Raw genomic sequence first — 17,884 nt, 5'->3', positions numbered from 1 at the left:
GAAGGCCTACTTCCTAGCATTTTGTCATTCATTCTGAAATGTACACGCACCATATATGCACAGTTGTTAGAGATCAGTGATTCATAAAGTATTAAGGAAGGATAAAGAAGATACATTTGCAGAATGCTACTTTTAAGTGTGCCTACTACTGAGAGATGATGTAAGCAGCCATTGCTGAATTCGTTGTAAAACAAAATGTCTGTAAAGGAAATGGTGTCAGTAGTTTCAGTCATACATCTAAAACAAGCATGCAGATAAATGAGTGGCAACCTGTGTTGTAATTTGCTGCTGTATACTCTTCTATTCTGGGAGCAGACCACCTACATTGCAAAGAAGTACTTAGACCAGGTCAGCAAAAGTTTACATAACTTCCTAGTGATAAGTCTACTTTTCTCCCCCAGACTGTAAGCACTATTGGGTAGGGTATTCTCCTCTTGTGTGTCATTATTTGTACTTGTCCATTTGGCAAGTATCATTTGCAACCCCATTTTATTTTACGGTGCTTTGTAATATGTTGGCTCTTTTTATCGGTTACTTGTAATAAAAACAAATGAGCAAAGACATTCAATGATTCCAAAATAGCAGGATCCTTCAAAACTATATCAGAGAGGTAAGCAATTTTAAGCATGTATTTTTGTGACAGGGTTTCGGTAAAATAAATATATGCAGACTGCCATTGCTGATGTTAGCTACTGGAATCTCAGGTTTTTGTCATACTAAAGCACCGTCCTGGAACATATATGCAAATGTGTAATAGTAGGCATGCCGAAAGTGTGGATAAAAATATAACTACTAGTATGTAATTAAATAAAAAAATAAAAAAAAAACCCTTATACACATACTAAAAGGACCCTTATTGACACAAGCATGACAATCAGAGATGAACTGACAAATTATCAAGTACATTTACTGCATATAATCTATCTTATTTTTAGCACAAATGCCATTATTTTACTGGATTTCAGAGCTGCATAGTGGCTAAGCAAAGCAAAGATCCTAGGTAAATTACTATTAAGAACACTGTCCTTCATGGAAGTCACTATATTCTTGCTATGTTTTCCACGAATAGGTATTCTTCAACCCAGGACATACACACAGACTATAGAATATGTGTATATTGATTTGTTGTGACTTCTAAATTCAGTGGACATAATAAACGGTGGGACACAAACCGATATACAAAGCATACCGGGAATATAGGAATTTTGATGTGTGTGAAGTGTATAACATATCCTAATATGCAAAATGGAACTGCAAAACAAATAAGTTAATAATGCACTGAAGAAGAATGATATATGCCATTTAAAAACTTACTGAATTAGATTTCTTTTTTTTAGCAGGTTTTTCCTCGGGTCCATTTAGGGAACGGTCATTTGACTTCCTTTTACGAGATGAACTTTCATCTACAAAATGTCAAATAGTTATACAATACAACTGCTGAAAACATGTTTATAACGCAATCAGTGACAATCCAACATAGAGTAATATACCTAGAAAAGACAGAACCGCACATACAGCAGGAAGATATCCTAATATTGCTCAATTTTATGTGACCCAAGTAATTAAAAATAATTAAAATTATATACTACTGTGCTGTCTAAAGTAAAAAAAAAAAAAATATGATACAAATAATTATATACACAAGCATATACACACACATACAAATACATGTATTTTGATGTATTTCTTGGGACCCCAGAAAGTTTAACATTGAACATTCATAAAATAGCCAGTCTTGCTGACAAACAGTACAGTATGCAGTGATAGATGCAACTCTGAAACTGAAATAAAACCTTTCCTGGAGAGAAACAGAGGATCAACTTTCATTTTCAGCAAATGGAGGTTGTCTGGCTGTAATGCTAATTCATTTATTTAATACTTTGTGACACTAACTCAAAAGGAGCATACAGATGATTATCCAGCTTTTACTACGACACCCCTGACATGTTTGCTGTGAATCAGTACCACAAAGTCAGTAAAAGCCAGACAACTATTTAAGAAGTTCAGTAGTGGCACTCATCATATATAACAATAACTTGAAGTTTAATAATGAAGTTCTTCTGGGAAAAATATGTAAGGGTTGTCTATTTGATTTGACTGCGTTGGAGTTATTCTACCAAGCTGGTACATGGTTTTTGACGTTATAGAACAGTAAGAGACTTCAGGTCATTAAAGACCTGATAAACAGAAAGACCCTTTCATTCTAAGAGAAAAATGCTCATGTCAGGTCATCTCTTGTCTATTTGGGGATTTTGCATATGACAAGATAATGAGCCACTCAGGTAACAGAAAGTGCTGAAATTTTTATTTTGATTAGCAGTTGAAGTCTTTTACTGCTTTGATCCATCTATGAAACTTAAGGACACACCTCAGGCAGAATACCACTATAGCTACTGAGAGGAAAATGTTTTAGTGCATTAATCTGATGGGTCAGTCACAGACCAGACTACACCAAAAACACAATAGTAAACAGTAAAGAGGAAAAAATGTACAGAAGAAAAAATCTTAGGAGGGGGATAAAAAGCAACCTGGAATGCTTCAGTGTCTGTCTCTACATTTGATAAACATTAATTGTACATATATGGGAATGGATCATTTTATATACCAATAAATGTTATGTGATATCACATTGCATTTATGATGTTAAATATCCATAAAGCGGATGCTGAACAAGATTTTAGTAACATGCAGAACCAAATGAAGTGCCTCAAGTTAAAGCAGATGCTAAGTTAAAGACATTTGTAAATTTGGGCAGCAGCTGTATATCGGCTCCCAGAATGGCAGACTGTCCAACAGAGGTGTGCTACTGGCATTATGTACAGTTGTCAAACCTAGACACATTGTTGGTATTGAAGCAAATGCTTTATATGATTAATAAAAATCGCAACAGAGATTGTTGAGCCAGAGAACATCCGATTGCCTTGTGGAATCAGGAAGTATTTGTTTTCCTCTGATGGTTTGAATTGTATCAGGGTTTTTTTTGCCTTCCTCTAAATCAACCATGTATATTGGTTTTTTTTTGGGGATTTGTTCATTTCCTTGGTGGTTGAACTTGACAGACTTGGGTCTTTTTTCAACATGACTTACTATGTAACCGATTAGTAAAAGTGTGCTATCAAGACAAAATTGTAAGGAATAAATAGAAGAAAAATGTGTTTTATTGGAATGAAATCAACAGATGAAGGCAGCTGTTAAAATGTAAATATTTTATGAATGAATATATTCAGAGAGATAATTTAGTTTATTACGATTTACCTTTGGCAATTTTATTCTTTGAAAGATGCAACTGCAAACAAGTGAAATAAATGAAAACACTAGTGATGATTTCTTGTGAATAATCAGTAGGATAGTTTACTTAACGGGCCATTTAAACAGCAGATATTAAAGCAAAGTTTTACTCAGGGCTTGGCAGTATTACTGTGTATGTATGCCCAGCATACTTTTAATATCATGGCATGGTACGACGTACATACCAAAGCACCATTCCAGCACTGCAACTGCCAAAAGGTTATTCCATTGATATTTCAATCTGCTCTTAATTGGTTGGGATTAGATGACTTAGCAGCCATGCATGTGCACAGAACCTAGTTTACCCTGGCACAGATTTGTGACAACAGTGTAAAGAATTATTAAATTATTAGGCTAAAAACTCTTTCCTAGACAATACTTCATATAGTCTCCATCAATAGGAAAGCCCGTCTGTTAGCAAATTTTTTAGAGCAGAGTTTATTCTACTAAAGCAGAGAGGCCTTTCTAAAGTATCGTTAACATCACACCACAGCATGCATTTTATAAAATGGGATAATTTTGTATAGCAGAGAGAAGAATAAGATAACCCCTTGTGAATTCAAATATGTTTCCCATTTACCTTGTTCTATGCAATCTAATAAATATTAGCCTTCACAGCTGGTAAAAGTGTGCATCTTTCTGTATAAGTGAAGATTTTTAAACTTCTAAAAATAATTATACATCTAGCTACATACAGGCTGTGAGAGACTTCTTAGTAGTGGTATGTTTTACAGGAATTTTGTACGTGTAAGGTGGAAAAAAGCCTGCAGTGGGTGTGTATAGAAGTCAAAGTATTTTTTTTTTTTTTTTTTTTTAAATGCTTTGTTTTATCACCTCTGGTATTATTGGGTCTATTATGGGGTCTGTGTGTTCAAATTTTTTCTTATTAAAAACATCCAAAGTATGGTTGGTAGGTTCTCTAAATGAGTGGTCGCCAACCTTTTCAGTCCCGCAGGACCACTAAAATTACTGGCTCCTGACCGTGCATGTGTGGGGAGCCGAGTATCAATCAAGGGGGGAGAAACCTCCCCCACAGTGACATCATGACATAACCCCACCCACTGTCCCATCGCAGATCTGAGCCTGCGATTGGAGAGTGAGTGGGTTGTGTCCAGGGACACGGCCCACCCACTCCCCTGAGCCTGGGATTTGTACAGGGGGCGTAGTCCGCGGCTCTGGCCAGTGCGCCCCACCAGCGAAGTCCCCCAATATTTAGACTGTTCACCTTTTACCTTTTGAAGAATTGAAAACTGACCAAATGTACATTGGAAGCACAATTTTTAGGTTTGTGTACCTGCACGGCAGATATGGTAGTCTGGTCACCTACAGACTTGTGACCTTCATAGAAAACTGTAATTTCAAGTGGGCATACATACTCTTCCAATGAGTTACAACTGAGTCTCATTTCTAAACCTTTGCATGGAGCAGAATTTTCCTGGGTGAGCATGCAACACGTAGGCTGTCAATCCAGCCAGTCAATGGGCATGATGGAGCTTCAGAAAGCAGCGTTTATCGGTGTCACTTGCGTATTTGCATGGCTTGATGAATATTTACTTTTTTTAATTTAAATTTACACAGGTCTTGCAAAGACCGCTATAAAATGGCACCTGCAAACTTAAAGGGGGGCTGTAGGGACTGCAATGACAGCCCTACCTAGTGATCGCATGTCCTGTTTATGACTGTTATTTAACCTCCCTGGGGGTCTGATTATATCAGTATTTTTAAAATGTCAAAGCGGTACATTTGACTTTTAAAAACAATTATTTTAAATTTTGTGCTAGGTCCCGCCCCCCCAGGACACCGCCGCTCACGCGTCCCATGCCTGTCTGGCATTCACACGCTGGGAACGAGAGGCCAGGGGAGGCAGATACTGGGTGGGTCTCGCCGGAGGACATGGTGGGCTTGTCAGGACCAGGAAAGCCCTTTACAATGCCACCCCAAGTATGGCTCTGAGTTACCGCTTTCGGTACTGAGAATAAACCCCGAGCCAGACTCAGGAATACCGGCAGGAAGGTTAAGAGTTAAACCACTTTAGAAATCTTTCAGGGTTTCTGACCATCTTCTGTAGCATATAAAAGTATCTGACCATTCAGATCCAAGTTCACCACCAAATTAATCTTGTTTACCTTTAAGGTAAAAATCAATAATGCAAAAAAAATACCTTTATCATCAAAGCGAGCTATACCAGCAGCTACAGCATCCTCCAAAGTTTCTGTAGATTCAATTAGCTGCAAAAAAACAAATTTTTGGGCCTGCAGTTACTACAGTAAATATTGGTTTATTAGCGGTAAAACACAAATAACCACTGAAATCTAATTAGAAGCTGTAAAACAAACTTAATTTCTCATATTATTGATAAGGTTCCATGGGGACACAAAAAAATTATACATAATAGGTACAAGGAATTTAAGGGAGAAAACTAAAAAGAAAGCCAATTGCCTTCCTACAAAAATACTGAAAACAAAAAACAGCTTTTATGGGGCAGTTGTATGCTTTACAGATGTATTGGGCTTTTGCATTTAGAGAAAAAAATTCAGGAGTAGGATCTTTTTATATGAGCAGTCAAGCCTACTGAGCAAGCCCTCTTCTGATCAGAGTATTCTTTGATGAATGACAGCAAAGGATTTACTCCATGACCTATATTTTACAGTACAAACATTGTGGTGTCAAGAATAAAAACCGCCTACTGTTATAAATCGACCCAGAAGTTGCTATGCTCTTCTGTACATACACATAATAACAGCAACACATTCTGTGTAAATAAACGTAACTACAATAAATTAGAATTTTACTTTTGAGCTTAAACCTTTTAGGATCAATAAAATGTCAAGAAAAGATACAGGTAAGGAAACAGAAGGGTAACACCAAGTTGTGTGTGTCTGGGCTTGAGACTCCCTTAAGTATGACGTAATGAAACAAAAGAAAAAATTAGCTTAATATCGTTTTATTTGAACCACATTACTTGCAAGAGCTCTCCATTGGTCCTTTGAGGGAAGATTTCTTGAAGCTTTTGGAGTTTATCTTTGGTCCCATCCTTAATCTGAGGTACATTTGTTGCAGTAGTCTTTTTGGAAGGAGGGTATTCATCTGCTGAATCATCTGTGGCAGATTCAGAAATGCCATTTCTTAAACAAAAGGGACAAAGTTATAGTTAAGAATGTCCACTACTTAATAATTTAACACATTTCTTTTTATACCAAATTCAATTCCTTATAACGTGAAAAAGAACCCAAAGAAAATCAAGTAATTTATTAGTATTTTCAAATATCAGTATGGTTAGAATGAATGTTAGATACACCCTTTAAAAGAAGCCTGTACCCACAATGCAAAAATGTCAGCAACCAATGTCCACAGATTTAAAGAAGAAAGATGAAAATGAAGTACCAGTAAAACAAAAAGCAATTACTCAATCTTTAGCTTAATTCTATACTGTAATACCTTGGTATAAAAAAGGACCTAAAAACTGATATTTAAACATTTATAGGATATCATATTTAAACATGTATAGGATATCAGTGCCTTTAGTTTCCATATTGCTTTTTATATTTTTTTTTATTGGTTCCATCCTAAGGGAAACAGAATATTATGCCCCGGAGGCCCATTTACAAAGCAGTGGTCAAGGCTCAACCATTGCCATACCACTGTTTTTCTATGAAGTCCACAACTTTCTAAAATATTTCTAAAGAATGGGACAGAAACAATAATGTGTGACAAGAAAAATCATTTATAGTAAAAATATAATAATAATGAAGATGATTGCTGTAAATCAGCTTGTAATAAAACCTTATATGATAAACTCATATACTCCAACCAATGATGTACTAGGGAGAAATTATTTTGTGTACACAGTTAAAGCTGGGACTAAATACCTTTGTTCAGTATATTTACTTGATATATGTTTAAAATGTTCTATTCTACTTTTTACGTTTAATAAAAAACCTGAAAGTGACTGAGGAACAGTCTGTCTTTCTCTTCTATTAATGTATTAGTGTCTCTCTAAATATTGTACCTATAAGTCCTATCCAAAAGCTGTACTGGACACTATTTTCCATAGAAAGGACCATTTGTGCCAGCAATGTGCATTAACAGATAAATTAGTAATTAGATAAAGTACTGTTTTTTTTTACAGCACTATACACTGAAAAAAAAAGAGTAAATGTTATTCCTATGGGTGCACAGGTAACCTAAAAAGAAACACACTATACAGAAATAATATAGCATGCAAGTTGTGGTCATAGGGCAAGCGATTCACTTCAGTGCCTCTGTGAATGCTGCAGAAAAAGAGATGTGTCATGTGATGCTGCCCAGCAGGAGTATCAACTTTTCTTGTTCAGAGGCTACTTCACAGCTGTCTACTAGTAACAGCTGTCTAATGACACAAACTACAGAAGTGACCAGGGGGTGAAGTGGTCTGATACTGCAGTGACACAAAAACACCCCCATCAGAGTTATAGAAAGTGTTGGAGTCAGTTGGAGTCAATTGGTTGGAGCCAGTACGCCAGTCCTGTGTGCACTATGATCAACTAACAGGTTTTCAGAGCGAGCAGAGTGGTTTATATTATTCACTATGTTTACTTTGCTGAGTGAACCATGTCTTTTCCTTTAGTAAAATATTCCCTGTTTCTAATATCCCAGCATTAGCCTGCACTTGAAGGTATTAATAAATCTGTATGCGCCTTACCTCTGAGAAATGCACTTTATTCATCGCAGAAAATCTTTATTTTTCTAATAAAATTAAACAGGATTTATTTAGTGCCAGCATATAATGCAGCACTGTATATTAATAAATGACAAACACAGACAGTGACACTGGAGGAGAAGAGGACCCTGTCCTGAAGAGCTTACAATCTAGGAGGTGGGGGGGAAGTATCACACAATACGAGGGAAGGATATTCTCTACAGCTAGACAGCCTAACAACTGAGTTTAAATTCAACCTGCTTGATGATTCATTTACCACTGCAACAAAACCTAAAACCAGAAATACTCGATTCTTCTTCCTTGTTGTGCAGGAAGACAGAGGTGTGAACCTAAAAGAGATGATTTGGCTGAGGCAAGTCAGAAATCCTTTAGTAAGGAAAACATTTGTAAGGTTTATATCCAAACTGCTTCAATTGCCTAAAGATCTGCTTTAATCAAGAGCCCCGAATCAAGAGCTTTGATTACCTGGAATCATCAGCCAGGCCATCATTTTTCTCCACATGAAGACCGGCTGTGGTGTTGGCTCAGAAGCAGCAGACACGCAGACATTTCCTTTTACCGTTATAAGAATTACATTATTTTGCCCGATTTTCTTTCCCTTTGTCTGTACTAGGAGATAATAATCTCCATAAACTTGGCATTCCTCATTCACTAATTGTACCAAAGTCATGATAAATGGTATCGGGAGCAGCATCAGCTTGGTATAGCAAACTTTAATCCTCAAAACACTTGACAGCTGCCTAAAGTGTTTTGCTCAGAAGAATTCTTAGGTGCAAGAAAAGTATAAATCTTTTCAGGAGCCCCCAACTGGTTAACTGGAAATTACAAAATGAGCGTGTATTGATTAGAAAAGACAATTCTTACTCTGCTCACCCACAGAGTTGCTGTACTACTCACCAAGTTGTATTATACATATAATTTGAGAAAGCACATACCAAAGTTTGATAGACTCAAAGTAAGGATGCCAATACATGTGAAGACAGGGCAATCCAACAGATTAGGCCAAATAAAAGGTTTGGGCCCAATAAAAAAATTTCACATACACTGAAAGAAATGAAGTCATGCCAGAAAGAAAATGATACCTATTGAAAACCTCCTTGTATGTGTACCTTACAAACCTAAAGTCTGAAACTAATCCAGCCTGTCAGTACATATCAGACAAATGCATGTTCAGGCATATTAGACTGCCCAGAATGAAAAACACTTCCTAAAATACCTTACCAAGTTAGTAACCATTTCACAGCATTCAGCATTTAGACACTTTCCTGACTATTTGACAAAACCAGAGAAATTATTATTCCTTGCCTAGTGAAAGTGTTCTTGTTGTACAAGAAGATATCAGGGCTCAATCCTGCCAACTATGATCAAGCCTCTGTATAAAAAAAATAAAAAAAAAAAAAAAAAAGAAAGGAAAAGCACTATACTTCTCTAGTGGAAGCATAACTGACCGCATGGCTTCCACCTCTCTATTAATTTCACTTTTGTTGCCCCACACCCTTGACCTTCACGATAGGCTACCAGTTCATTCGGACTTGCCTTACTCTGCATGTGCACCTAATGTGAGAGTGCAAGAGAGAGTAAGCACGAGAAAGAGAAAGCCTCTCTCTCAAATAATCAAGAAAGAAAAAGGATTTTTTTTTTTTTTTACTTGCCCTAAAATCCTTTTACGGAGTCCAGTGTTGACCCCAGAATTTTTTTTTTTGCCAGGTAAGAAGAAATTGTAGGCAAGTGGCAACTCTTCAGTAACCACCCAAAAACAGCCAGGTGGTGTGCACAGCTAAAAGGGCCTGGGGAGAAAACTGGGAGTCTATTGAAGCATACAGGACTCACACCCTCGGTTTATGATCATGTTCTCAGTACTGATCAGAGAATGCTTTTAGCAGAAGAGGGGTATATCCTGTGCTGCCCAACAGTACATTTGCCAGTGTCCAATCCTCCTGAAACCAGTAATACAACAATAAATGATAAATACTATCTTTATCCCATAATAGATGAGAAAAATCCCCGTTGGTCGGCCAGAAACATAAAGCACTAATTACTATCAAGATGTATTGCCATCTTTGTCCTTGCAATGATTTGTTCAAATTGCTCTAGATACCACTGTCAATAAAAAAAAACATTTCAGTTGAGGGGAAATCTTTCTAAGTGGACAACTAACTTAATTTACAGAGATCCAGTACATATTACAAATTCACAGCAAAAGTAATTTTGGATTGTTTTTTTTTTAATAAACGGAATGGCAAAATTGAATTTAGCTGTATGATTAGAATCCCTATAAAATGTTGGCTATTATACAGTAAATGTGAGTTAAGGGTTTGGGAGCCCTTCATTACTTACTCTTCCCTTGGGTGAACTTTTCTGTGTGTGGAACTTATACTTGGCTTACTTTCACGGTCCTCAGTTTCAGACTCAGAGTCCAGAAAACTAACACCTTTATCCTTTTTAAAAAGAGACACATTATTCGGCCTCTTACTTTCTGGAGTCTCCGGGATGATGGTCACTAAGAAAAAAAACACAAACAGATTATTGTCTTGAAAAATTTGGAATCAACATGAGATGATTTTATATAAGCAATAAAAAATACATATTAAAAAAAGGTGAAAAACATTGCAATATTATAACCGGAACAAAACTATAAAGAACACCTGAAACCTTTGTACATGCGATTAGCTGTATTTGAATGCCAGCTGTCTACCGAAAATCAAAACTTTTTTACTCCATTTTTTGGGCCTGGAAGATTCTCCACCAGAGAATGTTCCATGAATGTCAGAATTACTGCTTTATAAATAGACACCATGAGTGGATAACTTTTTTTTTTTTTTTTTTTTTTACATGAGGTGAACTTTTGAAACAACTTTCAGGGACTAAGGTCTTCAGGGAACCCCTGCTATATGCTGTGTCTGATTCTTCAACATGGGAGTCATGTTTACACCCTTGTTTAAAGTCTGTCTCTCACCAGCATGCAAATAAAGACATCAAATAATACAGATCTGCACACATGTACTAGGTCAAGGACTAAAACCTTTTTAAACTCCACAGTTAAATGCAATAGCCAAACAAAGAATCTTCAGACTAGGATTGGCAATGGCAGACCACTCACGTGTCTCAGAAAAATGTTTGCTTGAGGTAAAAACTTAACATTGGCAATAGATTGCACGAATACATAACGTTGAATAAAAGGCTAAAATGAACAGCTTACTGAGTTTTTCGTCAAGTTCATTTTTTGGAGTTCCAGGTCTGTTTTGTTGGTCCTCTTCATTAGAAGATGGGGCCCCCTTCTTATCAAAGCGGAAGCGGTCAAGGTTAAACAAGCTCATATCTCAATGTTCGTCACCACAAAATAATCTGGAGAAACAGGAAAAAAAGAAAAATTGAACATAGTGCCAGAATATGAAGATAAAAACATTAAATTATAGTGATCGTGCAAGTGACAAGATCTTTTCCACACATTGTGTTAAAGTCAATACCTGCGAGGACTACAAAATTTGGTCCATTTCTGAAGGCAGTATTGGAAGGCCATAAACCAAAAATTGGCACAGTCTCATATGTGACTCACTCTCCAAAAAACACAACAAAACTCTAAAGTACCATCTAGGACAGCAATTCCTAAACTTTTTAGCACAAGGGAAATAACCTTCAGGTATTAGGGAACCCTGTTATATTTCTATATCCACAACTCACAGTACATTAGTATGGTGGTCAGTGAAACGAATGCCTCTTACATTGCTGGCCAATAGGAAAAATGTCACAGCAAAAAAATAAAAATAAAAAAAAATTGCTGAAAGAACCCCTAAGCAACCTCTAAAAGAACCCTAGGGTTCCACACAACCCTGGTTGAGAAACACTGATCTAGTCTGAGTGTGAAAAGAAAACAGAATAAAGCACTATTAGTCCCTACTAGTTTTACAGATCTAATGTGTGAATTACAGATACCTCCATGCTGAAGGATTTACTCAAAGCTGTTAGAAAAACCTCAAAATCCAATCTACAGAAAGACTCAAATGAAAACGTACTTTTGTTAGTTTAAAATGATCACACATTTACATACAAACATGAAAATAATATAGAATATAAAAAATATAATTCTATATTTTAGGCTGTACAATATACAACACAGAGAAACCTGTCGGGGTAAATAAACAATTGGGGAGCGAGCAGCATACCAAAACTGGATTCAGTTAAACCACTTAATGCACAATACTGTAAATTCCATTTTTTAAAGGTTCCTATTTATGTGCATGGACAGAGATATCGCACGGCACCTTTATGGCTCTACTGTATGCTAGAGAATCTAAGAGAAAAGCTAAAAGAACGCACGGGATGCCCTGAACTTCTCTTTTAAAATCTGCTTGAGAAAAAGCTGTTTTTGCTGAGCCCAGAGTTCAGCTTCTTACAGCCATTTTAACAGACTGTAAAAACACCGATTTTACATTCACTGCTTCAAACAGTGCATTAGTGCGAATCTGTTTTAAGAAACAATATATGCTTTAACATGAACAAGAACAAAGTTAATGTGCTTCTGAACAAGGCAAATCCCACCCCCACCACTTTTATCTATGCTCTTGCTGCTCCTCCACAGCCTCCTGAATACCAGGTACTTTTTTTGCATACTGAATAGAATGTGGTCCCCCCACTGTAATGGTGCCTAGGCCTAGCAAGCAATTGCCAGGATCAAACACAGTCGTCACATGACCAGGGAAGTGACATCACTGCCCCTTCCAGGTTACCAGCACAGCTGAACTAGCTCCAACTTTTTAAGAGTAAGAAGCTACAAGATAACATAGGGAAGGTTTGTATCCAAATACATGCAGTTAATTGGCTTCCCCTAAAAATGACCTTAGACTGTGGTAATTACATATGACTGAGGTAGGGACATTAGATTGTGAGCTTCTTTGAGGGACAGCTAGTGGCATGACTATGGACTTTAGACAGCACTGCATAAAATGTCAGCACTATATAAATACTGTGTAGTAATAAAAACATGCGGGTTGGGGATGCCTTGTGGCATTGCGACTGAAACTACCCAAACCAAAAGATCATCTTCACATCCAGACAATTAGTATTCTTTGGAATGCTCTGTGAAAACTGTGTGTTGAAGCAGCAATGTACATCCGTATAAAAGTAAACTCCAATAACTTATCACAAAGTGGGCAGCACATTTATATTAGCAAGCAGATAATCAATACTCACTCTCTAAACTGCAAAGTTATCAAACATAAAGCCAACAGAGCCAAGAACATTTCAAAAGCACATCGTTGTTTAATGATCATGCATTTTTTTAAAATAATAATACTACTGGTTCCCCATGCATGAGCCTATATATGATTTTCGGAGGTTGCTAAGAGTTCTTTGAATAAATTGCCCAGTGTTTTGTGCCATCCAACTTTTCTTGAATCCTGACCATTTTTTCTGATCCTGCTGATGAAAAACATTCCCACAGCCTGATGCTGCCACTGCCATGTTTCACTATGTAAATGGTGTCCTTGGGTGGTAGAAGTGTTGGGTTTGTGGCACACATGGAGTTTTTAATGGCATAAATTTTCAGTACTTCAGTCCTATCTGACCAAGGTTCCTTTCTCTAAATGTTTGGGGTGTCTGCCCCGCATGCTGTATGGCAAATTCTAAACAGGTTTTACTTTTTTCATAGACCTCAATCTTTGAAGTGTTGTGGCTTACAGCAGTCCTATGAACAGATGTTCCCATCTCTGCTGTGGATCTTTGCAGTTTCTTCAGTGGTATGCTTGGTGCCTTTGTTGCATCTCTGATTAAAGACCTCCTTGCTTGGTGTGTAAGTGGTGGACGGCCCACTTGTTTAGGTTTAAAGTGGTGCCATAACCATTCCACTTTGTTATAACAAATCCAATGCTGCTCTGTGTGATAGTCAAAGTTTGACAGACACTGATTGTACATGCAGGTATATCCTAACCAAGTACTTACAGAACTTCTAAAAGTAATTGGTTGGACCTGAACTAATTTAGGGGTTCATAGCAACATATATGCACTCAACATTTTTTTTTTTTTTTTTTTTTTTACAAGATATATATTACACACACAATGTATTTTATATTAATTTCACTTCAGCAATTTCTACTTTATTAAGATTATTACAAAAAGTTCAAATGAAAATCCATTTTAATTCCAGATTGTGATGCGACAAAACAGGAAAAACCGAGGGAGAATACTTACAGAAGTCACTATTTGAGGGCATTTGTTACAATAACGTAAATTTTATAATGATGCTAATGTTTTAGCATACCTTCCTTCTGCCCTTACACACAGCTGTTTAGCCAAGAAAATAATAGCTGTCAGATAATAGAACTAACCTGACCAGTATGCTGCCATCCAGATTCACTTTAAATACATGTACAACTGCAAATTGCACGATGCAAAATGTACCACTATAGTCTGTGCTGCTATTCACACAAGTTTCCATTGTAGACCAGAACTCAGACACTTGGTGTGCTTTAACTTTAATTGCTTTACAAAACAATATTGTGTTGTGAAATGGGTCTCAGGTAAAGATCTGTTTCATAAAAGAACTGTACGTAGATGTTTATGAATGGGCTAAACAAACAGGTTCCCAATGGGCAGGATCCACCACCAATGGACTCCTATTCACCTCCGGCTCCTGAGTGAGAAATGAAGAGATCTACAGACTATCACTTCTAGATCCTGCCATCCCAGTCGTGCTTATAAACAGCATCAGATGGTAGCCTTTAGTGCAAGGGTGGAGCAAAACTGCAAAACATACAACAGCACTGAAGTAGAACTAAACCTATGAAAACTGATAGAAAAAAAAAAGTAAAAAGTTTTCATGCAAAGCCAAAAAAATAAAAAAATAAATAAAAACACCCTTTTCACCCAAATATTTTTTTTTTTTTTTTATTTCTGTTGTACACTTTATATATTACATGCATTAGGGACCATCCAAAGGCTGTAGTGGAAATCTGTAGGACCGGAAAAGGTAGTAGATAAGATAGAGCAGCAATTGTATCTTACACCTGTCATGTCAGAGCTTGAGGAGGGGACATGGACAGGTAAATGTGCCAAAGGGTGCAAGCTTGCTGTGTGTACCTACTCCAAAGGGATTAATCTGATTTTGCGACACAAGAAGATGACTACCTGAAGTAGTAGGTTTAGGTCTTTGGTGAGGTGCTAGAAGGAACAAAGTTTAGTTAAACCCAAACAAAAAATAATACACATACTATAGGTTACCAAACCTTAGATATAAAGGCTGCATTAGTTTTCCTTTTTTCAGCAAAGTACATTTGCTGAGAGTACAAAAAAAATCTATGTTGATGCTGACAAAAATACCATTTCCTTTCTGTGTACTGAACCAATATCACACACAAAATTATCAGCTCACAGCTTTAACTTCAACCCCCTTCCCATGTTCTAAGGATGAGGCAGTCATCTCCCCAGCCCCTTTTAGTTGGGCACACCATCCTGCAATTTTCAGTAACCACCCCGCTATCTTTGGGTGGGTACCGAAAAGTTGGGTGAGAACAATGGGGCTGTCACCAAACTACAGCTACCTTCCACCGAGCCTAAAAAAATTGCTAGGGAGAATAATGTAAGGAGAGGTGTTCTGTAGGATTACAACAATTCCTGTCCTAGGGTGCCGATGCTGATCTTTCATAAGCAGGAAATAGGAGAACATGAAGATTTTTAGGCAGGATGAACTAATGAAAAAGAAAAAAAAAAAAAAAAAAAAAAAGAAAAACTCACCACATCTTAGAACCAAAAAAATACATTCTATTGTTTATGTGCATGGCTTTAGATAGGATTTAAATAAGACCAAGTACTTTTAATTTTTGTGGTATTTAACACGGACCAAATCCTAGACAACTCTTTTATACATAATATAAAAATACCTTTTTGGGGGGAGAGGGTTTAAAACCTTTTATAAAAAGGGTGTATGGCTGCATTGATAAAGATGTAATGGGAGCGCAGAGCCTTCCGGGATAGCTACGTCACACATCCCAGGAGACTTCTGGCTGCTCTTTCTGCGCATGCCCGATCTAAACTGGGGGAAAAAAAGCCGCTCTCACACATACGCGGTACGTTATCGGGTGATGTAGGCAGAAGAAGGGCAAAGAAGATGGCGGCGCCCGACACTTCCTCCGCCGTGGGGTGAAGGAGAAATCCAGGACTACGCAAGACCCAATCCAGAAAACCTCCGGAGGGATCAACGAATCTGCGAAAGCAAAAGTGAGCGTTTTTTTTTTTGTGACCCCCTTTGAGGGAAAGCTAGCAACATGACTATGGACTTTGTACAGCGCTGTGTAATATGTCGGCGCTAAAAAAATAATGTGTAATATTAATAACCTCCGCTTTAGGGGAATTAACATGAATTGCATTGTTGCAATAGAACCTTTTATATTAAAAAAAATACAAAAGATCCTATTGTTATCATTCACCAGTTTTCTCCGCTGCACTGATTTTCAGACATTGTGGTGGGTCCATGAGACAACTTTCTTTTTGTCCATGGCTGATTGATGATGCCGGCCGCATTTCCCTGCCATTAGGCCAATCAGAGCCGATAAGGACAGAATGCTGCAAGGAAATGGCCAGAGGAATTATTAATAAACAGGATTGATATAGCACCAACATATTACACAGCGCTGTACATTAACTAGGAATGGGAAGGATTGTACTATCAGGCAGCTTTAGGAGAGGCTGGGGATAGAGAACAGATCCACCATAGTCAAGCATTCATGTTTCCTGTCTTCCATGGCCCCAGCTCTCCTTCATGCCTTACTATGAGACGTTCTATGGCACATTGCAGTGTAATGGCCGGGCCTTAGCACACCTTGCTTGGCGCAGTGGCAGCCTCCATTGTACACAGCAGGTTTATTTCCATGGCAGAGCCCACACAAGAAGAGGAGACCCGGTGATATGACTGTGTGACAATGCGGCTGCCTCTCACACAAAGGCTCCCTGTCACAGTCCATGTGACCGGCGGAGCTCGCAGCTGTCCGCCCCCTGCTCTCTCTCTCCCAGTCACCGCACACAGACATCACCAGTCGGTAACTCTCCTCACCTCCTGCTAGCTTCCCGCGGCTTCTCGGGGCTCCGGCAACCTGCGCCGCCTGATGACGACACGCCTCAGGCCGGGGTCTGGGAAGGCGCTTGTGTGACGTAGGCACGCTGACGTCCTTCCCCACGCTTCTGTCTGCTGCCTGTTCAGTGTGGAAGGGAGGAGAGGCAGTGTGAAGGCTGGGGCTCATATTCGAGGGAATTATATAATATCAGCACTTTATGGCAGCTCCTTCAAAGGGCCAAATGTGTAATTTTTCATGGCTCAGTGCAGGCCCAACACAATAACAAGTAAAAATACATTATAGTCAGTGACCAGTCACAAGAATAAGTTACAATGGGCCTGATTTATCAAAGTTCTCCAAGACTGGAGAGGATACACGTTCATCCAGCAAACCTGTGATGGATCTGGTCCAGGATCAAAAACATTTGCTAGCAATAGCAAATGCGATGAAGAAATCCATTCCAGGTTTGCTGGATCACCCAGGCTCACTGATGAAAGTGTATCTTCCCCAGCCTTGGAGAACTTTTAATAAATCCGGCCCAGTGTTTTGCAGCTTGCTATATACTCATTAAAGCTTGGTCCATGTTTATGAGTCACAGCCCTGTGAACATTACTGCAGAATACAATAACATGCGAAAAGTGTGACTTTCATTAAAAAATATTGATGCTTACGTTTACTTTCTCAGAGCCCTTCATCCCCCAAAAATTGGATTCCAATCAGTCCTGCACAGTCCTGAATTCTTTCGCAGAGGAACCAGCAGGCAATGCCATTTTCTTTTAGGTTCACCCGATCTTTTACATTTTCAGCAAACCTAAATAAAAGTATTTAAAAATAAAAAAATACATTTTTGCAT

The 17,884-nt window shown here is 38.0% G+C and overlaps 1 protein-coding gene across 1 annotated transcript in view; it reads right to left on the bottom strand.

The window, feature by feature from the left end:
* SMARCAD1 (SNF2 related chromatin remodeling ATPase with DExD box 1) overlaps positions 1–17,121 on the bottom strand; it is a 59,092-nt gene extending 41,971 nt beyond the window's left edge. Inside the window, exons 1-6 of the mRNA XM_072405569.1 lie at positions 17,031–17,121; positions 11,187–11,332; positions 10,325–10,487; positions 6,251–6,413; positions 5,450–5,516; positions 1,315–1,403 (exon numbers count right to left, since the gene is read on the bottom strand). Of these exons, the coding sequence (XP_072261670.1) occupies positions 1,315–1,403; positions 5,450–5,516; positions 6,251–6,413; positions 10,325–10,487; positions 11,187–11,304 (600 nt within the window). The 5' untranslated portion in view covers positions 11,305–11,332; positions 17,031–17,121. The remainder of the gene's footprint in view (positions 1–1,314; positions 1,404–5,449; positions 5,517–6,250; positions 6,414–10,324; positions 10,488–11,186; positions 11,333–17,030) is intronic.
* Positions 17,122–17,884: the final 763 nt, after the last annotated feature.

Source organism: Pyxicephalus adspersus, chromosome 3 (genome assembly GCF_032062135.1).
Source record: "Pyxicephalus adspersus chromosome 3, UCB_Pads_2.0, whole genome shotgun sequence".
Lineage (NCBI taxonomy): Eukaryota > Metazoa > Chordata > Amphibia > Anura > Pyxicephalidae > Pyxicephalus > Pyxicephalus adspersus.
Note: the sequence above shows the minus strand (reverse complement) of the source record. Positions and strands in the feature narration are given on the sequence as shown.